At 42.4% G+C, this 19,832-nt stretch overlaps 1 protein-coding gene across 14 annotated transcripts in view; it reads right to left on the bottom strand.

Annotated features, from left to right (window-relative positions):
- Positions 1-19,832, bottom strand: part of EFCAB11 (EF-hand calcium binding domain 11) — a 132,320-nt gene that overhangs the window by 84,606 nt on the left and 27,882 nt on the right. The window contains exons 6-7 of one of the 14 annotated variants that reach the window (XM_037503722.2): positions 13,932-14,034; positions 6,612-6,640 (exon numbers count right to left, since the gene is read on the bottom strand). The exons of 12 other annotated variants lie outside the window; for them this stretch is intronic. In XM_037503722.2, the coding sequence (XP_037359619.1) occupies positions 13,974-14,034 (61 nt within the window). In that variant the 3' untranslated portion in view covers positions 6,612-6,640; positions 13,932-13,973. Of the gene's footprint in view, positions 1-6,596; positions 6,641-13,931; positions 14,035-19,832 lie in introns of those variants that run through there. One more of the 14 variants, XM_054691712.1, reaches the window with a different exon arrangement.

The raw sequence follows: 19,832 nt of genomic DNA, 5'->3' as shown, positions 1-19,832 counted from the left end.
TTCTTTAAGCATCTTTTTATTGGAGAAAGTCTATGACCCTGCAAAGAAACTAGTCTTAGCAAAATCACGATGCCACTTCCTTATATAAGTAGGGCGGGTAATTTAGTATCAAGAGCCTTTAGAGGGTGAAAATGTCTGCCAGCCCCAAGGAGAGGACTGAAGCAGTAATATGGGTCTTGTTCAAATGGAAAAGTCGGGCCACACCTGGAGAGTGTCGTAGTGGTGGGTGAATTTGATTTTTGGTAGCATAAACGTCTTGTGGTATTGCCTTTTCACACAATGACACTGAGGCAAAAAATCTTAATTTAAGCATTAAGATGTAACCATTAAATCTTATAGTATAAAAGAATTTAAAAAGTATATGTAAATCTTCAAGGAGCATTACTCACACTGCCTCAAATAAGAGGAAAAAGATGATTTAAAGATAGCATGAGCTCTCCAGCTGACAGAAAGTCAGAAGGTAGATCCTGTTACTGTGGTCTAGTGAGACCGTATACATTCTCTGTTCTCTCTAAAGCCTCTGAGGAAAAAATATATTCCAGATATATAGCAAGAGACACATTATTTAAAAAAAAAGATTTGCTGACTCATACATGAGAAAGGATTAGCCTCTAAAATATATAAAGAACCCCTATAAATCAGTATAAAAAAGGGCAACTCAACATTTTTATGTGAGCCCACAATATCAATAGGCAATTGACAAAATGGAAAAACAAATGGTTAGCAAACAGAATGTTGAACTTTATGAGAATCGGGGAAATTAAAATTACATTCAATGCCACTTTACACCCATGAGATTGGTAAAAACTATAGCATCTGGTAACAAGTGTTGATGCAGACATGGATGAGGGGAAGCCTGATACCCTGGTAAGGGAGAATGGGAAGGGCTACTTAGGCAGCAAATCAAGAGCAGGCATGCATAGCCAGCAGCTGCCGTTCCACTCCTGAGCAGACTGCCCCACCGACTCTCCCACATGTGGACGAGGGGATACTTTACAAGGTATTCACAGCAGCACCATTTCCGAGGACAGTGAAGGAGTCCATCAATAGGAGAATAGATATATAAGTTATGGGGCATGTATAATGGGGAAAAATGTCCTGGGAAAACTTCTTTTCCCTGTCTTCACACATGCTTGCAGAGGAACCTACTTTGGAAGGATGGTCCCAGCTTTTCCCACCTCCTCACTCATTCCTTCTTGAGAAGTGAGTTATCTCATTGGTACTCCCTCCACATGCACGGAGCTCTGCTCCCTAATGTCACAAGGCCAGGTCCTCAAAGGGGTGATGGGAAGGGGGGAGTCCTGGATGAACCACACAGTCTAACTGGAAGAGTAAAGCTGGTTAGTTCTAGCTACAGTCTAGCAAGTCCACCTGATAAGAGAGCTATCTCAGCCCCCCCCCAAAAAAAGCTGATATTTCTAGTTACTACTCTACTACTTATATCTATTTTTAAATTTATTCTAGATAGGAAAAGTAAGGATGCTAGTTATTGTGCCCTCCCCCGAAAAGCCCCAACAGAATACTATACAGCAGAGAAAATACATGGAAGATACATGTTATCAATGTGGGTGAGTCTTAAAAATATACATAATAAGAGAAAAAAGCAATTTCTGTTTATGTAAGACTTACAAATAAAATAATATGCACGATTTTAAAATACATGGATTTGCGTGATGAAATATAAAGGCGCACATGAGTGATCTTAAAAATTCCAGATGATGATCACCTCTAGGGCAAGGGAAGGAGAATGCAACCAGGCTGGGCTATCTCAGAGCATCACCCATGTTTGGAATGGAATGTTTTGTTTCTTAACCTGGGAGGGACATATATGGCTTGTTTTTCTGCTCAAACATTTCACACACACATATTCCTCAAGCATCCTTCCTTGTCACAGTCAGGCCTTGCCCACTCTAGGAGAAACCCCTGGAACAAAGCCCGTGGGAAGAGAGATTGGCCAGGCCTGGAGATAGATACTAACTGCAGCACTGGTTTCTACAATGTTATTCTAAATAGGAGAGAAATCTATTAATCCACAGAATTGGGGAAAGTTAGAAAGGATAAAGCAAAATGAGCATCCAAGGGATAGAACGCTACAGCAAGCCATGGAAAGGCTTCTAGAATTTACTTTCTTCAAAATGAAGCTAACTCAATTGCCTTTTTTAATAACAAAATCTCTGTATTAATTATCTCCTAAGGAAGACTGAATCACTGCTTTTAGCAATCCATTACAAATGTCTTGTAAGTCATTAGAAAGTTTCATGAAGTGAAATTTTAAGTCAGTGTATCATACGGTCTGAAGACGCACAGAAAGGAGATAGCCTGACTATGTCATGATCCTCTAGTCTAGTTCAGACCATGTAGCTCATAACCACAGCAATAGAACACAGTCTACAAATCTGTGTTGCTTCATTTCAATGATATATATTTAAAACTTTCATGTAGCTTATTAAATGATTAACAATTTTTAATGCCCTTTCTCGGGAGTGGGGGGCAGCGTATTCACATGATAAACTTTTTTTGGCCTGATGCAGACCCAGGTCTCAAAGACATTTTTTTTTAGGTCTTACATTGGAGAATGGGGAGGAACAAATAAAGACATTAACATTACAAATCATAGGGGCCTCCCCAGTGGCGCAGCGGTTGAGCGCTGGGTTGCGAAGCTGCCCGCAGCCTCTACAGTGCCGGTTCGATCCCCGGCTGCTCCCCGGCCACCAGAGGAGGGTCCCACATGGCACGCAGACCTCTCCTGCCGCCCGCTGCTCCCCTCAGCAGTGTACTTCGGTCCTTCTGCCTGCTCTGCTCCCCGCTCTGGCTCTGGTGAATTCTCTCACCCTCCCGCGCTTCTGACTGTACCCAGTGCTTGTATAAATAAATAAATCTTTAAAAAAAAAAAAAACATTACAAATCATAGACATTGACATTAGCTGTTTGCTCCTGGATGTCATTTGACAATTTGTAACCTAAGGATAAATAAGAAGTTAGAAAAGGTAGCTGGCCACTGATTGAAATAAAAGGTATAACCCAGGAAAGATGGTTTTCAGTGAGAGTCTATCAGATTTTTCTGCTGCATTTACCTGAAACAGTCCAGTGGACTCTTCAATTTCTTGCAGCATGGACTCAGAAAACATCTCTTTAACTGGATTTAATTGATAATTGGGAAGAAATATGGCGAGGGTCTAAGAAAGGATACTATAAACTACTGGTGTGACTTTGATTTTGCATTTAGGGCATACTCAGAAAATCTACAAGGCTTGAGGATGTCGAAACAGAAATAACATGAGTACAATATAGTAACAGTCAGTACAGTATAAAAGTTTGATAAATGATATGATATAAAGTAACACAGTACAAATTAACATCATAGCTATCACATATCATATCATGTGGGATAGCTTGTCTACCTTTCAAATCTCACCTCAAATCTTCTTGCTCACAGCAATGCAGACTGCTTTTCTTTCAGTTTCTCCATCTTGACAAGTTCATGCCCAGTTGAGTCTTTCCCATTGCTTTTCCTCTTTCTAGATGGTTCTACTCCCTTTTGGCTATCAGCTTCACATCATTTAGGCCTTTTTAACTGTCATCCCTCAAAACATCTGCCCAAACCTCCCCATGTAAAACGTGTCCCCCCCCACACACACACACAAACCCCCCCACACACACTCAGTCGATTTCTCAATTCCTGTTTCCCTTGCTGTACAGCATGGTATCCGCATCTGGCTTGTGTGTTAACTCAGTTATCCTTTGCCTACATAGAACAAAACGATGAACTCGTGGCAATTAGGGAACTTGCTTGCTATGTTCATACTACCCAGGAAGATGCTATGCACACAATAGGTGCTCAGTAACAATTTAATTAATAGATTGGTGAATGCATGCCTACCCAATTTAAAATTCTTCAATTTCAAGGTTTCTAAGAATATAACAGATGTATTCCCTATTTTAGCAAATTCAAAATATTGACTATTGGGTTAACTTAAAAACAGGGAAGATGGGGGTCAACCTGGTGGTGCAGGCGGTTGAGCACTGCACTGTGAAGCTGTCCGCAGCCTCTGCAGCACCAGTTCGATCCCGGCCAGCCGGCGAGAATCCCACATGGCACGGCCGACCTCTCCTGCCTCACCCGCTGCTCCCATCAGCAGTGTATTTCCTCAGTCTGCCTGTTCTGTTCCCCGCTCTGTCTCTGGTGAATCCTCTCACTCTCCCACACATCTGGCCTGTACCCCGGTTCTTGTATAAAAATAAATAAATCTTTAAAAAAAAAAAAGCAAAACAGGGAGGGTGGAAGGAACAGAAATGTTTACAACAAATATGAGAGACAGCTGAACCCACTGAGAACACCCCTGAAGTGAAGGCTGTTATGTAATTTACCAATTTTAATCACATTAAAATCTGATCTGACCCACTAAAAACTAAAAATAAATCCTTTCACTATCTTTACACTAGGTACTAATTTAATTATATTCTGTTACAAGAGTTATTATATTATTTTCTATCCAAATTACCTTGTACTTTTCTAGCAATAATATGAACTATCTCAGTATGTCACAGGTATTCTTGTAGACTGAGACTGTAAGAGTTGGAAAGCAATATGAACATATTACTGAGTAAAATGCTAATAAAATCCGATTCCTTCTCTCAGCCAGAAAGAGGAGAGAAAACCCCTCAGGTCAGGTCATCAGGATGGAAATGCTCAGAGCAAATCCTGGTCTGTGCCATGCATGAATCTAGCTCACGTGTCTGCGAGGACCAGAATAACAGTGTTTTACTGAACACACATTTAGAGGAGAAAGCTATCCCTTAAAAAACAAATTCAAGTATCATTCAAACCCAATTTTCCTGGCACAGTTTCAGAATCCGACTGTGGTGACTTTTTTTTTTTTTTTTGTCGAAGTTAAATCTAAACCTCCTCATTTTTCAAGCTGACCTGTTACAACTAATAGGTTTTAAAATGATGAAGAGCCACAGAAGCATAAAATACATTCCACTTTTATAAAATCAAAGATCATTCTGTCTGAAATGAAGTTTCATTTTTAAAACTTCATGCGTTTAGAAAAAAAAAGTCATATGCTTCTGGAAGCAATGGTCATTTTCCATGGAAGAAAATATTACTGGGGTAAAGCAGTCACACAAAAAGTGAAATGCATACTGTCAAAAAAAGACTTTCACTATTTGGCAAATACAAAGCTTGTTTCCACATAACGGGTAGGAGGAAAGGGGAGGAGTAATTCCAGGTATTTGCAGACTAAGGACATGGGGTTGTCTTTTTTTTTTTAAATTAGACTTGTGAAATATTAGCATTTTTTAAAGTCAATGTTAGCTTTTGGATTATGTTCAGAAAATTAAGACACAAAACAGAACTATGTTTTTATGGCATGTAAATAATCACAATTTATTACCTACTGTAAGATCATTTCTATAGAAGAGCTGTAAAAACGCACTAAGGCTGACTAAACAAGCCTCTCAAACCACATCTGCACACACACAGTAGGACAAAACTCAATGACGATGGGGCCAAAGGCATGACTCAGGTGGGATCCTATTTGGGGATCCTTTGTGGAAGGTGGGGAGGATCCTCAAGATCATCTCAGGTTTGGTGATTTACTACTTGTTATGTCTCTTGGTCAAAGTGAGTCACGAGACCAGCTCAGATTCACAGTGGAGAAAAAACTCCACCTCTCGATGGAAAGGGACACCAAGGGGCACAGCAGCAGAGCTGGGGGTGGCGCAGTGGCCCCTTTTGCAGATGACCTGGCACCACACTCCCTGAATGCCTGTGGCCCTTTTCTACTGAAATGGGTCTCTGAATAATAAGGTTGGGCAGTAGGGGGGACTCTTAATTCCATGAGTTCAACATGAGAGATTCATTACAGTTCCATAAAAATCCCCATCCTCACATATTCACCTGGGCATGGAGACTCGCACTGTGGGGGTACAGCAATGCTCCCGATGTCCGCAAGGGCCGCGGCCCAGCCTATGCACCCCTGCCAGGTCACATTCAGGAAGAGCTGAACAGGAGCCACACCGTGAAGTGAAGAGACATGGAAACACCAGACCAGGCAGGAGGAGGGAGTCGGGGGAAACAGACTACAGAGACTAGTCACGGGGAGGGAACCCAGCCTCACCCTGCAGGGTGACAGGGCTCACACAGCAGAGTGCAGTGGAGGGGATGTCCCCGCAAGGACTTATCCAGAACAACAGGGTCACGTGGAAGAAAGAGCCTGATGCATTTAGTGACTCAGCTGTTAGGAGGGAGGTCAGAGAAGAACCTCAGAGGACAAAATGAACTCAGCCTTGCGTGCTGAGTTAGGAGTCTGGCCTTTAGCCTGGACTCTTAGGGGTGAGGCCAGACAGCTGGACGAAGAAGATGGGAAGAGGGCTGATAGCTCACTCCCCAAGTGAGCAAAGGGACTTGGTGACTGGCTGGATGTAGAGCAAAGGAAAAGAAAAAATCAGCCATGATGGTAAGGGTGAATGTGAGAGAATGATGGCCTTGCCAGGAGGAGCAGGAAGAGCTGGAGGCTGAGGCTGGTGCCTCCCAGACACGATGGACTGAGGGGACAACGGACAATAGGAACATGGCTATTTATTACCTGTTGGGCTTGGGGGACATTATTTAACCTCTCTTGCTCAGTTTTCCTTTCTGTAAAATAAGAATAAAAGTATATGGCTCATGAGGTTATAATGAGGCTTAAAAGAAATAATGACAAAGCCTCTTTCTCACTAAAACACTCAAAAAATGACAGATACTTTTGTCATCATCATTATTCAGTTTATCACTTGACAAATAACCCACTGACTCTGTCCCATGAACTCGTGACTACTTGGTACACCTCTTATCAGACTGTTTTTTTCCTTCTCCAATACAACTGAGATAATTTAAAACATTCTATTCTAATGGCAGTCCTTGTAAATTTTCCATAGCACTTGGGTCTGGGCAATTTATAACCTGGAGAAGGCTCCAATTCTATGACAAATTTATCACTGCAAACCATTAAAACTAGTATGTCAGCTGGCTCAACTGGATTAGATGTGAGCGTTGAAGCCTATGATTTTTTTCCCTAAGAAGCATAACCTAGTAGGTTTAAATGGAGCTTCTTCACACTGAAAAATAGTGAAAGAAAAATACAGTACATGATTTAATAATAATTTGTGACATATTAAGGATCCCCTTGAGATGAAAGTCTTCTGTTTTCTCTGGAGTCATAAGAAAATAAGATTAAAGAATATAAGAGTCTATAATAATAATGATGTAACCACCATGGGAACACTAGCAATGGGGAAATTGAGAGAAGATAAATCCCTACTGAGTCCGAGAGTTTTGCATTGTGCTTGTAGTCATACTAGGTATCGCAACACAAGTATTTACCATGTCCATAGTAGGTCCTTAATAAACATTTATTAATAATGCTGAGTAAAGTTGATGATGATGAGTGGTGAAATTTATGACCAAATTATTTGCTTTTCTCCTTCATTTCTTGCTATTAGATCACTGTATTATGCATTGAAATTTTCTTTTAAGAGAAAGTAGACAACATAATGTTATCTGTGAATAATACATCAACTTAAAAGAAGAGTAAGTAGATAAAAGATGTAGGAACAGAAGATTGAGGTATTCAAAGCTGGAAGTACTTTAGAAGAGGAAACTGAAGTCCAGGGAGATTCACAGATCTGCTTAAGTAGGTTCCCCACTAATATGGGATCTGAGCCCCAACCCTTTACCCCGTGGTGGGAATAAAAAGAGTTACCAGAAACTCAAACCAGCCGATTCTGTGATTTGTTTGAAGGTCTAACAAAAGGTTGAGATGGGTAGATGGATTCTGAGAAATGTGGACTTCAATTATTTAAGCCATAAATGTTTCCCATTATGATGTTTAAACAGTTCATGACAGTTTAAAATACAGATTTTTTTCCTGACCATTAACACAGTCACATTTTACAGTACTGCACTATGAGGGTTTTGATATTGTTATCAAAAGCTTTTATGACCAAATTGTCAGAAATCAGGGAATTTTATAAAAAGGAGGTCCAATTCAGCTAAAGTGTTTTCATATATCCACAGCCTCAGGTCTATGAAAAGGGTTATAGCCATAGATTATGCAGCTCTATTTTGACTGTGAAAATTTATATGCTGTCCTGATCTTTATTCTAGTGAAATTGAACTGCAACAGGCCGTTAAATAAAATGATTCCTTCAAAATCTCTGATTGATCAAGGGATTCAAAATCCTTTTCAAGGGGTGCATGGGGGAGAGGCAGAAAAGGGAAAGCAAAGGCTCCCCCTCTCATCACGGCTATACTTATTTGTGTTTCCAATCTGTAGTCAGGCTGTCTAGGTCAAAGCCAAATCCTATCTATTAATGTGATCATAGCTACACTGTGACTGTTTCCTCATCTGTAAAATGAGGGTGATAACAGTCGCCACCTCACAGGGTCATGGTGAAGATCCCATGTATAGACAAGCGAAGCACCCAGAACAGGGTGGGGTACAGTGAGCACTGCACAGGTGGGGGCTGTTCACCCACTCACCTTCCCAGATTCATCCCCTATTCTTCTCCTTCCTCCACACCACTGTTCCCTCTCTCTGGATGCTTTTCCTCCAGGATTCTTTAATTCCTAACATCAAATCCTAACTGGCTGGAATGAACTCTTGCCAACTAGCTCTTCTGTGTAGGTGCCATCTTCTAAACTACTTTTGGGGCCACCCTGGAAAAGACTGTCCCTGTCTTATTTGTACTTATAACCCCCAAGGTCCCTTTCTCAGTGTCTTGCACATGCTGTTCCATCAGTTAACCATTTGCGGAATAAATCAATATATAGAAAGAGTTAGCTTCTACAGCCTTAATAACTAGTGACTATTATTATGACTATTATTAAGGAAGAAAGGCTGGTCCCAAAAAGCCCAAACTACGAGCTGAGGAAAACATCATGACTGCCTTTTTGAATAAAGTATAATTTATGAAATGCAAAGCTAATTTAATTTCATGAAAACTCAGAGAATTTCTGGAAGCAAAATCAAACACAGAATAAAACCTCAGATTTGAAATGAAATCAACTTGGTCAGTTTCCCTGAGTGGGCAGAAAACTGTATTACTGTCATCTCTCAATTACCCAGAGTGAAGAGAAGGGGTGGACCTTCCCAGATTAATACCCATGTGGCTGTCACAAATTATTCCTGAAGTCAAAAACCTTTTATGTCCTTCTGCCTCTTCTTCTAGGATATTCTAGATACCTTCATTAAAACATTAATAGAAGCGAGTGCTTACTGTGGGTCAGGCATAGTGTTTTTATGAGTATTCATTCATTTAATCTCTGAGTAATGCTATGATATGGGACGTCTTAATATCTGTAAGTTATAGATGTGGAAACTGAGGCACAGAGAAATCAAGTTAACTTTTCCAAAGTCTATTGACTAGTTCAACTCATCTGATCTCAATCTGTCTTCCATGTACACTGTCCTACGTGGGGATGCAAAGGAGGTACAGGGGGAATAGCTGAATATTCAACTGCTGTGGGGAACAGATACAGGAATTCTCTCTGGTCCATTGTGGCCCAGTCTGGTTCGTCAGGAAGGGCTACCCATGTAGAATGCAATGAAGTTCAAAGGTCAAAGAAACTCACTGAACTAAGGCTAGATCCAAGCTGACCCCCAAATCCAAGGGGATCCAAGTGTGTCAGCAAAGCCATGGGATCTCAAGGCAATGGTAGTATGGAGGACCCAGTGGACATTCCAGATGACCTATTTACTTTAGAGCAAGAGACAGCCAGGAGTTTGGGAGAAGACAGAGTCCTGGCCTTCAAGGCTGGAAGCGAGAAAAGGAAAGTTAAGAGTTTGGGAAAAGACTTCATGACAATCTGGAAAATGGGCATGTTGAATAGGACAAACACTGTGGAGTGGAGGAGATGAGTTTGGGGAGGTGATCCCTGGAACCAACCAGAGAAGGCTTCTCTGGCCACATTTTATCTATTCTCCACACCACAACAGCAGAAATCAGGTAAATCACAAATCTGATGCCACTACTTAAAATATTTCAGTGATTTCCCACTGTTTTCAGGATAAAGTTCAAACTTCTTGACAACTTCCAAGGCCTCTCATTAACTGGCTCCTGCCCACTCTCCAGTCTCATTTCTGATCCCATCCACCCACCCAGGCAAAGGAAAACAAGTGTATTCAATAGCAAGTGGCCAGACAGGCCATCTCTGTTATTCCAAATGCCATGTTCTCCCACCTTCCTGTAGACACACTCTGCCTGGGGCACACACCCTCTCTTTGCAGTGCTTTTTCCATCCTTCAGGCCTCAGGCTGGCTATCATGTCCTCTGAAGCCACCTCGGGCCCTTACCTCCCAGCCTACATTAAGAGTCTTTCCTGTCTATTCCCACAGTGCTTGGCACTCATCTTTCAGGAATCCATCTTGGATTCTAACTATCTATTTCCCCAAGTAGACTGTCGGCCCTCAGAGGGCAGGGCAGTGTCTATCCCATTTACTTTTACCTATTCCCTGTGTCAGCAATGCAGCAGATGCTAACTAGTATTTGTCTCCAAAACAAAAAAAGAAGCTTGTGAGGTAAAAGAGACCTCTCCTATAGCGATGGGGACAAGGGAAGACAGGAGTTTAAGTCTGAGGTGAGGACCACACAAAATCAGGGGTCCATAGAGGATTTGGAAGGATAACCACATGTCTGGAGAGGGTCTCAATTTCAATCACTGATTTGAAAGCCATATGGAGTGCGTCCAGCAGAGTCACAAAAATACAGGCGTCTGGTGAATAGCTGTGTGACGTCAAGTGTCAAGCACCTCATTTAAAGACACAAATCTGACTCTAGAGTTTTCATCTCGTGAGAAGCAGCAGGAAGAACCACAGAGAAAGGAGAACTCAGGATTCAGAAAAGTGAAACTATTTCGAACTGACATGAGTCTACTGTTTCCGGGCCCGGAGGAACAAAGAGCCAAGTAAAGAGGAGGCAGACGCTATACTGTGGTGTTAGAATGTGGCAGAGGGGAAACCATAGAGGCTATTTTGTTTTAATCATTAACAAAAGAGCACTTAGGTCACATGGTAGGGATCCAGCTTGAGGGGGAGATGGACAAATTAATCTAATGCTACTCATTTTGTAAAAGCTTAAAGCAAACAACTTTTAGAAACACTATGGAGCAGCCAGCTAGAAAAATAAACAGAAATGAAGTCCAAGGAATTTAAACATGAAAATTTGGGGAGGGGGAGGGGGAAAGAACTGCACAAAGCAAAACAGACAAAATACAAGGCTAACCAAACAAAAGCTAAATCAAATAAATAGGCACTGCCGTGTGCCCCGGAGGACTGCTAGAGAGAGTGAATTTCAACAAAGAATGCTTCTGCCACCAGTTCAGAAAACTCCAGTTCCAGAAAGGCTGAAGGAAACCTGCAGCCACCACCCAGTGACAAGAGAGCAGCGGAGGGTGGAGAGGCAGTTGAGCTGGTGCTGTTTGGGACCCTATAGACAAACACTAGAACCTTCCTCAAACAAGACACAATCAGGCAGCCCCTGCCCTCCCAGTGCACCCCAAACCCAGCCTGTGGTGGGCCAGAGATGAGAAATAAGAAGCTGGCAGCCTTCTCTTGCCAGCTTGCAGAGGAAAAGACCATCGTGAATACCTCTTGGGACCATCACAAAGCACTGGCAATCACACGTGAGCGTGGACAGCTCAGACAGAGTCCCAAGTCTTGGGGCTGGGAATGGAGGAAGACCTACGGCCCCCGGTGAGCGCTCAGCTCTCCACTCAGTTTTGGCGGGGTAGGTGCAGCAGCCCGAACAGTGGGGTGATCCTAGCAGTTACATTCAGGACCTCCACCACCACCCCAGTGCCCCTGCCTGAGCAGTCACCCTGTGCCAGGCACCTGCTGGTCCCTGCCATGAACTGTCCCTCTTTTTTTTTTTTTTTAAAGATTTATTTATTTACACATACAAGAACTGGGATACAGGTCAGACGCACAGGAGGGTGAGGATTCACCAGAGACAGAGCGAGGAACAGAACAGGCAGACTGACTGAAATACACTGCTGAGGGGAACAGCGGGCAAGACAGGAGAGGTCTGCCTTGCCATGTGGGACCCTCGCCAGCTGGCCGGGATCAAACCCATGCTGCAGAGGCTGCAGACAGCTTTACAGCACTGCGCTCAACCACCTGCACCACCAGGCAAGGCCCTGAACTGTCCCTCTTAACCCTCTCAACAAAACCTATCATTATCTGAATCTTAACAGCTGCTCATAACACAGATGAGGAAACCAAGGCTTCCACAGGCCTCACAGCCAATAAGCAACAGAACAGGGGTTTTGACCCAGCCAGTGTTATTCCAGAACGTGCTCTCTTAAGGAACAGACTTGGTGGAAGTCCAATGAAAGAGGGCAGATAATCCAGAGGCACTTATTAATTGTTGATAAGGTAGGTACCCATGAACTGTACCAGGTGGAACTGGGGTAAGATGGTTTCTTTAAAAATAATAATAAGGAAGATGAACTACAATTCCTTTCACTTACGATGTAAAAAATTTTAGACGTCATTAACCTTTAAAGAAAAAAAAGAATCCCTATTCTTTAATAGCTACTATATTTATCAGGCAAATCTTTAGGTTGTTTAAAGGCCAAGGATGCTAATAATAGGAGAGTTGGTGAGAGAAGATAGGTAGGTAGGTAGGTAGGTAGATAGGTAGATAGATGGATTTTAGTTGATTGGCATGACACAAAATGCAGATTTATTTCACTACAAACACTAGGAGAAGTTCTTTAAGATTTCCTTAACATAGTATTGCTTTTCCCTCCAGTTCCTATATTGCTCTCCTTATTGAAATTTCTGTATATTAATATGAGCTGCTTTTTTTAAAAACATGACCTATTTTCCAAAGGGATTTGGTGGGGGGAATAAAAAATGCATACCTAAAGCCACAAGAATATTTAAATTGTCCCTATTTTGTCATATAATTTTAGTACTTTCTAGCTGAGATGAAAGATAAAAACTTGTGTGCATGATTAATTGTAATGATGAAAGAATGCTCGGCAGTTGCTTAAGAAACGAGAACAACAAAGGAATAAACTACTGCAGGCAGCACCAGGACTGGAATGACACTGCTCTGTGTACTCGATTTCCATGGCAACTAGCAACGGGAAGATGAATGTTTCATAGTCACTCTGCTCTGCAGTACACGTCTATAAATCAAACTTGCATAAAGAGCACAAGATTTCTGCTGTGGGCTCTACTCAGAACTGGTTTATTTTCCTGTTACTGTATAATTATGGAAAAGAAGCACAAAACAATGAGGTCATTTTTAGTGGGGAACAAACTCAGAGATTACTAATACACCTGTGGCATATGATGCCATTCATCTCACATGAAATGCCAGGCAGGCAAGGCAGCCGGTGAATGAAACCCTGACTGCTTCTGCAGGGTCCAGACGCCAGCACCCATCAGCTCAGGCTGACTGCACAGCAGGCTCTGGGGGAGTGATCCCTCCCCTTTGCTGTGCTCTGCAATATATGCGGGAGCACCTTCTTTCACCGCCATGTATGCAGCCAAAGTTTTCATTCTGATTATGGGCAGAAATGATACTCCACGCTTAGGATGAAAGTTAACAAAGGCTGAACAAGCATACACTTGTTTTTATTTACACTGAAAATGGCTCATTGGGTAGAAGTTGAGATGGAAAAAGAATACGTTGGCATTGGGGAGTCAGGAGATCTGAATTTGGAGCCAGGTCTGTGCATCCGTGGGTGAGCCCTTACATTGGCCCTCTCTCCATTTTCTTAGCAAGAATAAGGGAGAGACGGTAAATGTGCTTCCTAAATGTGCTTCCTCAGGCATCTGCCACTGGGATTCTGTAATTCCTCCATCTCAGAAATCTGAATCTACCATCACATCTAACCAACGATGTTAGTGGTGCCATTCCAAAAAAATACACCTTACCTTATGCAGGTTTATTTTTAAATTCTATGCTGGCTAAGGCGCCTAATTAATAGTGCTGTGTGATTCCACTGTCACCTTGAAACCTTCTTTCGACTGTTTCAACCTTCCAAAGAGAAGAAATGTTGTGAAAAAATGTTCATAAAATTATCAAAACTATAAAGAGTTTGAAAAAATTACACCAACAATCCTATAACTGAACATTATGATCCTATAAAGAATACTTAAGTTTAAATGACCTTCCTGTTACCCAGATGCCGAATGCCTGCCCATTGCGGCCACACAGGAAGTCCAGCTTTGCAGAGACCCACCGTGCATCTTTAGAACAATATGCTCAGTGAAAGTTCACGGAGCAAATAAATGAATGGATGAACAAACCCTTTGCTACCCCTTTCAACGATCTTGCATTTCCTGTCCCCATCTTATGGTAGACAGATTAAGGTCAACACAAGACTCCCCACGGTAGACAGTAAGACCTAAAGAACAGATGTAACCACAGTCACTCCTGCAGATCCTTGGGTGACTAGCTTCAAGACACACACACCCTTACAAGATACCAAAACCCACGGATGCTCAAGCCGCTGAGAACCGGCCTCTGAGTCATAAGGTTGCACATCTGTGGATTCCACCAATCCACATGGACAGTTAGTTAAGTCCGTGAATGTGGGACTCATGGATAGAGAGGCCAACTGCTGTCATCGAAAAGAATCTGGGTCTAAGTGGACCTTCACAGATCAAGCCTGTGTTATTCCGGGGCCCACTGTGCCCAAGTCTCTTCTATGAGTCTGGGGCAGTAAAAGGCTGGTGAGACTTTACTTCCTAGACACCTTCTCATCCGGGGATTAAGAGACCCCCCCACCGGGGCCTCCCTGGTGGCGCAGCAGTTGAGCGCTGGGTTGCGAAGCTGCCCACAGCCTCTGCAACGCAGGTTCTATCCCCAGCAACCGGGTGAGGGTCCTACATGGCGCGCAGACCTCTCCTGCCACCCGCTGCTCCCCTCAGCAGTGTACTTGGGTCCTTCGGCCTGCTCTGCTCCCCGCTCTGGCTCTGGTGAATTCTCTCACCCTCCCGCGCTTCTGACTGTACCCAGTGCTTGTATAAATAAAAAAATACATCTTTAAAAAAATTTTTTTTCCATTAAAAAAAATACTAAAAAAAAAGAGACCCCCACCAGACATACAGAGGACCTCCTCCTCAGGCCTTAAGTCTAGAGTGGGTGTGGGGCCTCAAAGACAACTGAGTCACAGGGGTCTTCGCCTCAAATGAGGGCAGTAGGAAATGACAGCTAACAAGCACTCATTACCTGTTTCATGCCTACACCAACTCGGGGGCAAAGTGATTACCCCCATTTTACGAGTTGGGGAAACTGGGCTATAAAGAATTATATGAGTGACTAAGGGACAGGGTTGAAATATGCAGGTAAATTCAAAACTGCTCTCCCTGAGTCCCAGGCCTCTGAAGCTCTTTAACTGCATCTCCGGGGCATATCCAAGCCACAGATCATTCACTGCTCTATTGAACTCCTTCAATGCTTAAAAAAAAAAAAAAAAAAAATCAAAGGCTTAAAAAGAGTTAAATAAACCTAGCCCCTGACAAAGCACACCGACAGTAAAGACTAGTAGCCCTAACACAAATCCATATTTCTTAAATGTAAATGCGGCGCCCAAAACGAACTGGGAATTTATCATCACCTGTACCAGCATTTATCATCACCTATACCTCCATCCCCTAGATAGCAGGCTAAGAGCTCTAGAACAGAGCCAGATGTTATACAATCACACAATTTCCAATATGTGAAACACTATAGGAGCCAACGGCATCTTTATAGGAGTTGACTAGAAATATATTCTGTTGTCCATCAAAGAGATTTGGTTTGGTTCCTAGGCTTAGAAGATGCAATAATTTGGACATGTGTGGTTTTGTTTTTTTTTTTTTTTTGGTACTTATTTTTTTCACAAACTAATAGAATAATAATAGGAAAGGGTTGGAGTTAACCTCCTTTCCTTCTAATTAGTTTCTTAGCAGAGTTTTTAGCACCACCAACTGGTTAAAGAGATCCACTACAAATTTGCTTGCCTCTCAATCTGCTTTGTTCATTAAGGGAGGATCATACATTTATTTCACATTTAATTTACGGTAAAGTAATTTATTTTAGTCACTAAATAAAATTAGAAGTGCCTTTCCTTGTCAGTCATGTAACTAATAATCCACTTTGGCTTTGTCACGTAAGAAGAGAGTATACTTTGGTTGGTAAAAGTCATTAGAGAAAACTAAATCTATTCACTAAAAGCTAATTTGATTTATTCGACCATAAGCTTACACTCAAAAAGCAAGGAATAAGAACTACAATGAAAATTAGAAACTGAGAGACAGAGAGAGAGAGAAACCTGAACAGTATTGAATACGATGCTAGCTTACATTGTTTATATCAAATATTAATTTAATTGGAAATAAAATTGAGAAGGTAGCATCACGTTTTAAGATTTTTGAGCTTTTTCACTAAGACTTCTCACACTAAGATTTCTGACGGTAAGAATTTTTATGATGACTCAAAGGTGAATGCTACCATCCAACAAAGGAATATGTTCTGCCACTTCTCTTTCCTTCCTGTCTAATGGAACCACAAATGGTACAGATAGCACAACTGAGCCTTGAGAGCTCAAATCTGATCTCTGCTCAATGAATCAATCAACAAAAAGAAATATCCCCAGGGACCTCCATCCATTTTTTTCCTCAAAACAACCAATCTGTGGATACAAGTCTATGACACTTGTTGTCATGACAAATCTGTGACCAGCAGGAAGAATGGCACCAACACTATGACAAATTCGGTCCCTGCAGAAATTTCTCTACTTGACACAGTATAAGAGAGGAAAAAAAGGAGGCTCCAACTAATTCTTTGAATTCTATGGCAGCGTTCTCTTAAAAGCTTTCTGAGAGAGTCTAAAACTATGGTAATAATTTTTATGATAGCACTTTCCATCTCTATACAAAAGTAGTCAAGTTTATAATTTTTACAGCATCCAAGTCTAAACCTGCCATTAACAGCCCAATGAAGAAGACAATGTGTCATAGGCCCAGATAAAATTAAGGGCCCAATTGAACACCTAATTTGGACATGCAAGCATTGATCAACTTCATTCTCTTCTTTTGCTCATTTATTCACACATTCACTCACTGGGTCATGCATTGGACAGTCTCTCTCCAGCAAACACAGTAAAATGACTGCAAAGAGGGAGCAAAAGTGATACTCTCCTGGGATCCAGTCCTCTCTTCCTCTTCCCAGATGACAGTTGTGAAGTGTTACCTCCAAGGCAGAGAAGATTTTTATTTGAAATCACAAATGGTTTACAAGGCCCCTTAACCATAGGACTTGGGTTAAGAAAAGCATCTTACAACTTGTTTATTTTTGCTTCTAAATATATTCTTTAACATGATCCCTAAATGACACTTAATTTGAAGTGTATATACACATATTACTTTAACTGTAAAGTTAGTCTACCATTATTAGGCAGTGGTACCCTTAAATCAAAAGATATGATTTTGAGGTATAACAAGAACACTTGGGTATGCCAGCAATATGACTGTCATCAAATTAAAAAAAAAAAAAAGATCATTTGTCACTTTCCTATGACTTTTCTTCTTTAACCAGAAGATAAAATAACTAAGTGGAGTTTGGCTTGAAATTAGCAATAAAGCAGTTCATTTTACTTTGGAAAGGGGTATGAGTAACAGTTGATGTGCAGGATCACTGCCTGGATGCAGGGAGGCCACACTAGCACGTGTTCAATGAATGGGAACAGCTGCTGCCGGTGCTGGAATGGTACAGAGCCAAGACAACTGGGGGAGCAGCTTCAAGGACAGGGTCCCCAGACAGAGTGCTAAATGCCATATAAAAAAATGAAACCTTGGGCCTCCCCGGTGGCGCAGCGGGTTGAGCACAGTGGGTTGAGCACAGTGTTCACTGAAGCTGTCCACACCCTCTGCCGCGCGGGTTTGATTCCCGGCCGGCCAGGGAGATGCCCACATGGCACAGCAGACCTCTTCTGTAGTGCCCGCTGCTCTCCTCAGCAGTGCTTTCGGTCTGTCTGCCTGTTCTGCTCCCCCACTCTGTCTCTGGTGAATCCTCTCACCCTCCCGCGCCTCTGGCCTCTACCCCAGCTATTGTATAAATAAAAAATAAATCTTTAAAAAAAAATTGAAACCTGGGGAAAAGGACAGAAGGTGTCATCAGCAGAGACTAAGGAGGGTGGAACAGTTTTCTAAGCTGGGAGGATTTGAGTATCTCTGCAGGAAGGAACAGGAGAAGGAATGGCTGATAGAGAAAAGTCATAGATCAGACGTGGAAAGGGAATGAGATCAGAACAAAGGAGAGGAATTAGGGAAAAGAAGAGAGAGAACTCTGGTCCTTAGAAAGAGAATTGAAGGAAAATGGAGAAGGAGGTGAAGAGGAAGCAAAACCAGGCAGAGGCCATGACTTTGTCTTTGAAGCAGAAGGCAAGATTACCTGCCAGCACAGCCATGGGGTCACATCAAGAATTCTGAGGTTGAATAGAAGAATGCTGGCCATGGCATAGCGATGGCACAAACAGCAATGGCCAACTATTTGCCATCTCCAAAATGACTAGAAGACAGTTAAGTTCAAGTTCTCCTAGGTGTCAAGAAGGGTAGGCCATGGCTGGCATGGCTGGCACACCAACCTGAAATTTTACAGGACCAGGGCCGGAGAGCCATGTACACAGCATGAATGCAGAATGTATAAACACAATGGTCAAGTAAGCACATAGTTTCTGCCTACACTGGGAGTGTGGTCTGTCTCTGGGACAGGCAGTTGGAGGATCAAGGCAGGTAGCAGGGGTTGTAAGCCACAGGGTCCAGGCAGGTGCATTCAGAGGTCAGTGGGAGAGGGAGAGGGAAATCGACGGGCTGTAGCATGTGTGTTTGGGGAATGGCCAAAAGAGGGCAAGCAGTAAACTGACTCCGGGTCTTGGATTGGCAAGGAGCAGGCCCAAGTACCAGGATCCAGTTAAGAGCATAGACCCTGTGGCAAAGGACGGCCCACTGCTCAGAACCAACAGGGCCTTGGGCAGAAGTGCAGCCTGAGACCCCACTTATGAGAAAGGAGAAGGAGGGCAAGGTGCTGCAAGCATTCTTGAGACTTACTGGCAGCAGCAAGAATCGAGGTAGGGGGTGCAGACAACAGCAGGGGACCAAGGAGGATGATGGGGTCAAAACAAGAGTCCAATAGCTATGTTTAGCCACCAGGATCCGGTTCTGACATTGTAAAAGTCTAAGTTTCATGGTGGTAGGGGAGGTGAGTGACATGCAGAAAGAGAGGGACAGGCAGAGGGGAGATGCCATACCAGATGCAGTGCGTTTAATGACAACTTTGCCCTGATTTTCTCCAGCAGCAGCCACAAGCAAGGAAGAAAAGCCACAGATAATATGAGCAAGTTGGAAATGATAAAAGCAATGCTAAACTCACAGCAAGTGATGAAAGGGGTCTTCCAAATGAATCAAAGTACACCCTTGTCTTATAGACCCAATCATGAATTGAGTTTGGCAATCTTGTCCGAGCTAAAATTATAAGACCCTGTGTATCAATGTTGGAGATACATATAAATATAGATATTTTCATTTACAATTTATTTGACACCACTCTTTACTACTGTGATGGGATTCCAGAGGAATTTCAGAGCTCTGACCCCAGCCCCTGCCCTGGAAAGCTGCTACCATCTTGTGTGATCAAATGCTACGTCCACTCCCTTTTGTACATTTTTGTAAATGATCCTTTTGTTTATATTTTATGTAGTCAAAGGAAATCTCAAGTATAACAATCCCAACCAAATCAATTCATGTGAACAGGGAAAGTTGCATATGTAATTATGCACCTGGCTTATCAAG

The sequence above is a fragment of the Talpa occidentalis genome, unplaced genomic scaffold (assembly GCF_014898055.3).
Source record: "Talpa occidentalis isolate TD23 unplaced genomic scaffold, MPIMG_talOcc4v2.1 talOcc4.11, whole genome shotgun sequence".
NCBI classification, from domain to species: Eukaryota; Metazoa; Chordata; class Mammalia; order Eulipotyphla; family Talpidae; genus Talpa; species Talpa occidentalis.
The sequence above is the reverse complement of the archived record's forward strand: the minus strand, read 5'-3'. Positions and strand labels throughout refer to the sequence as shown.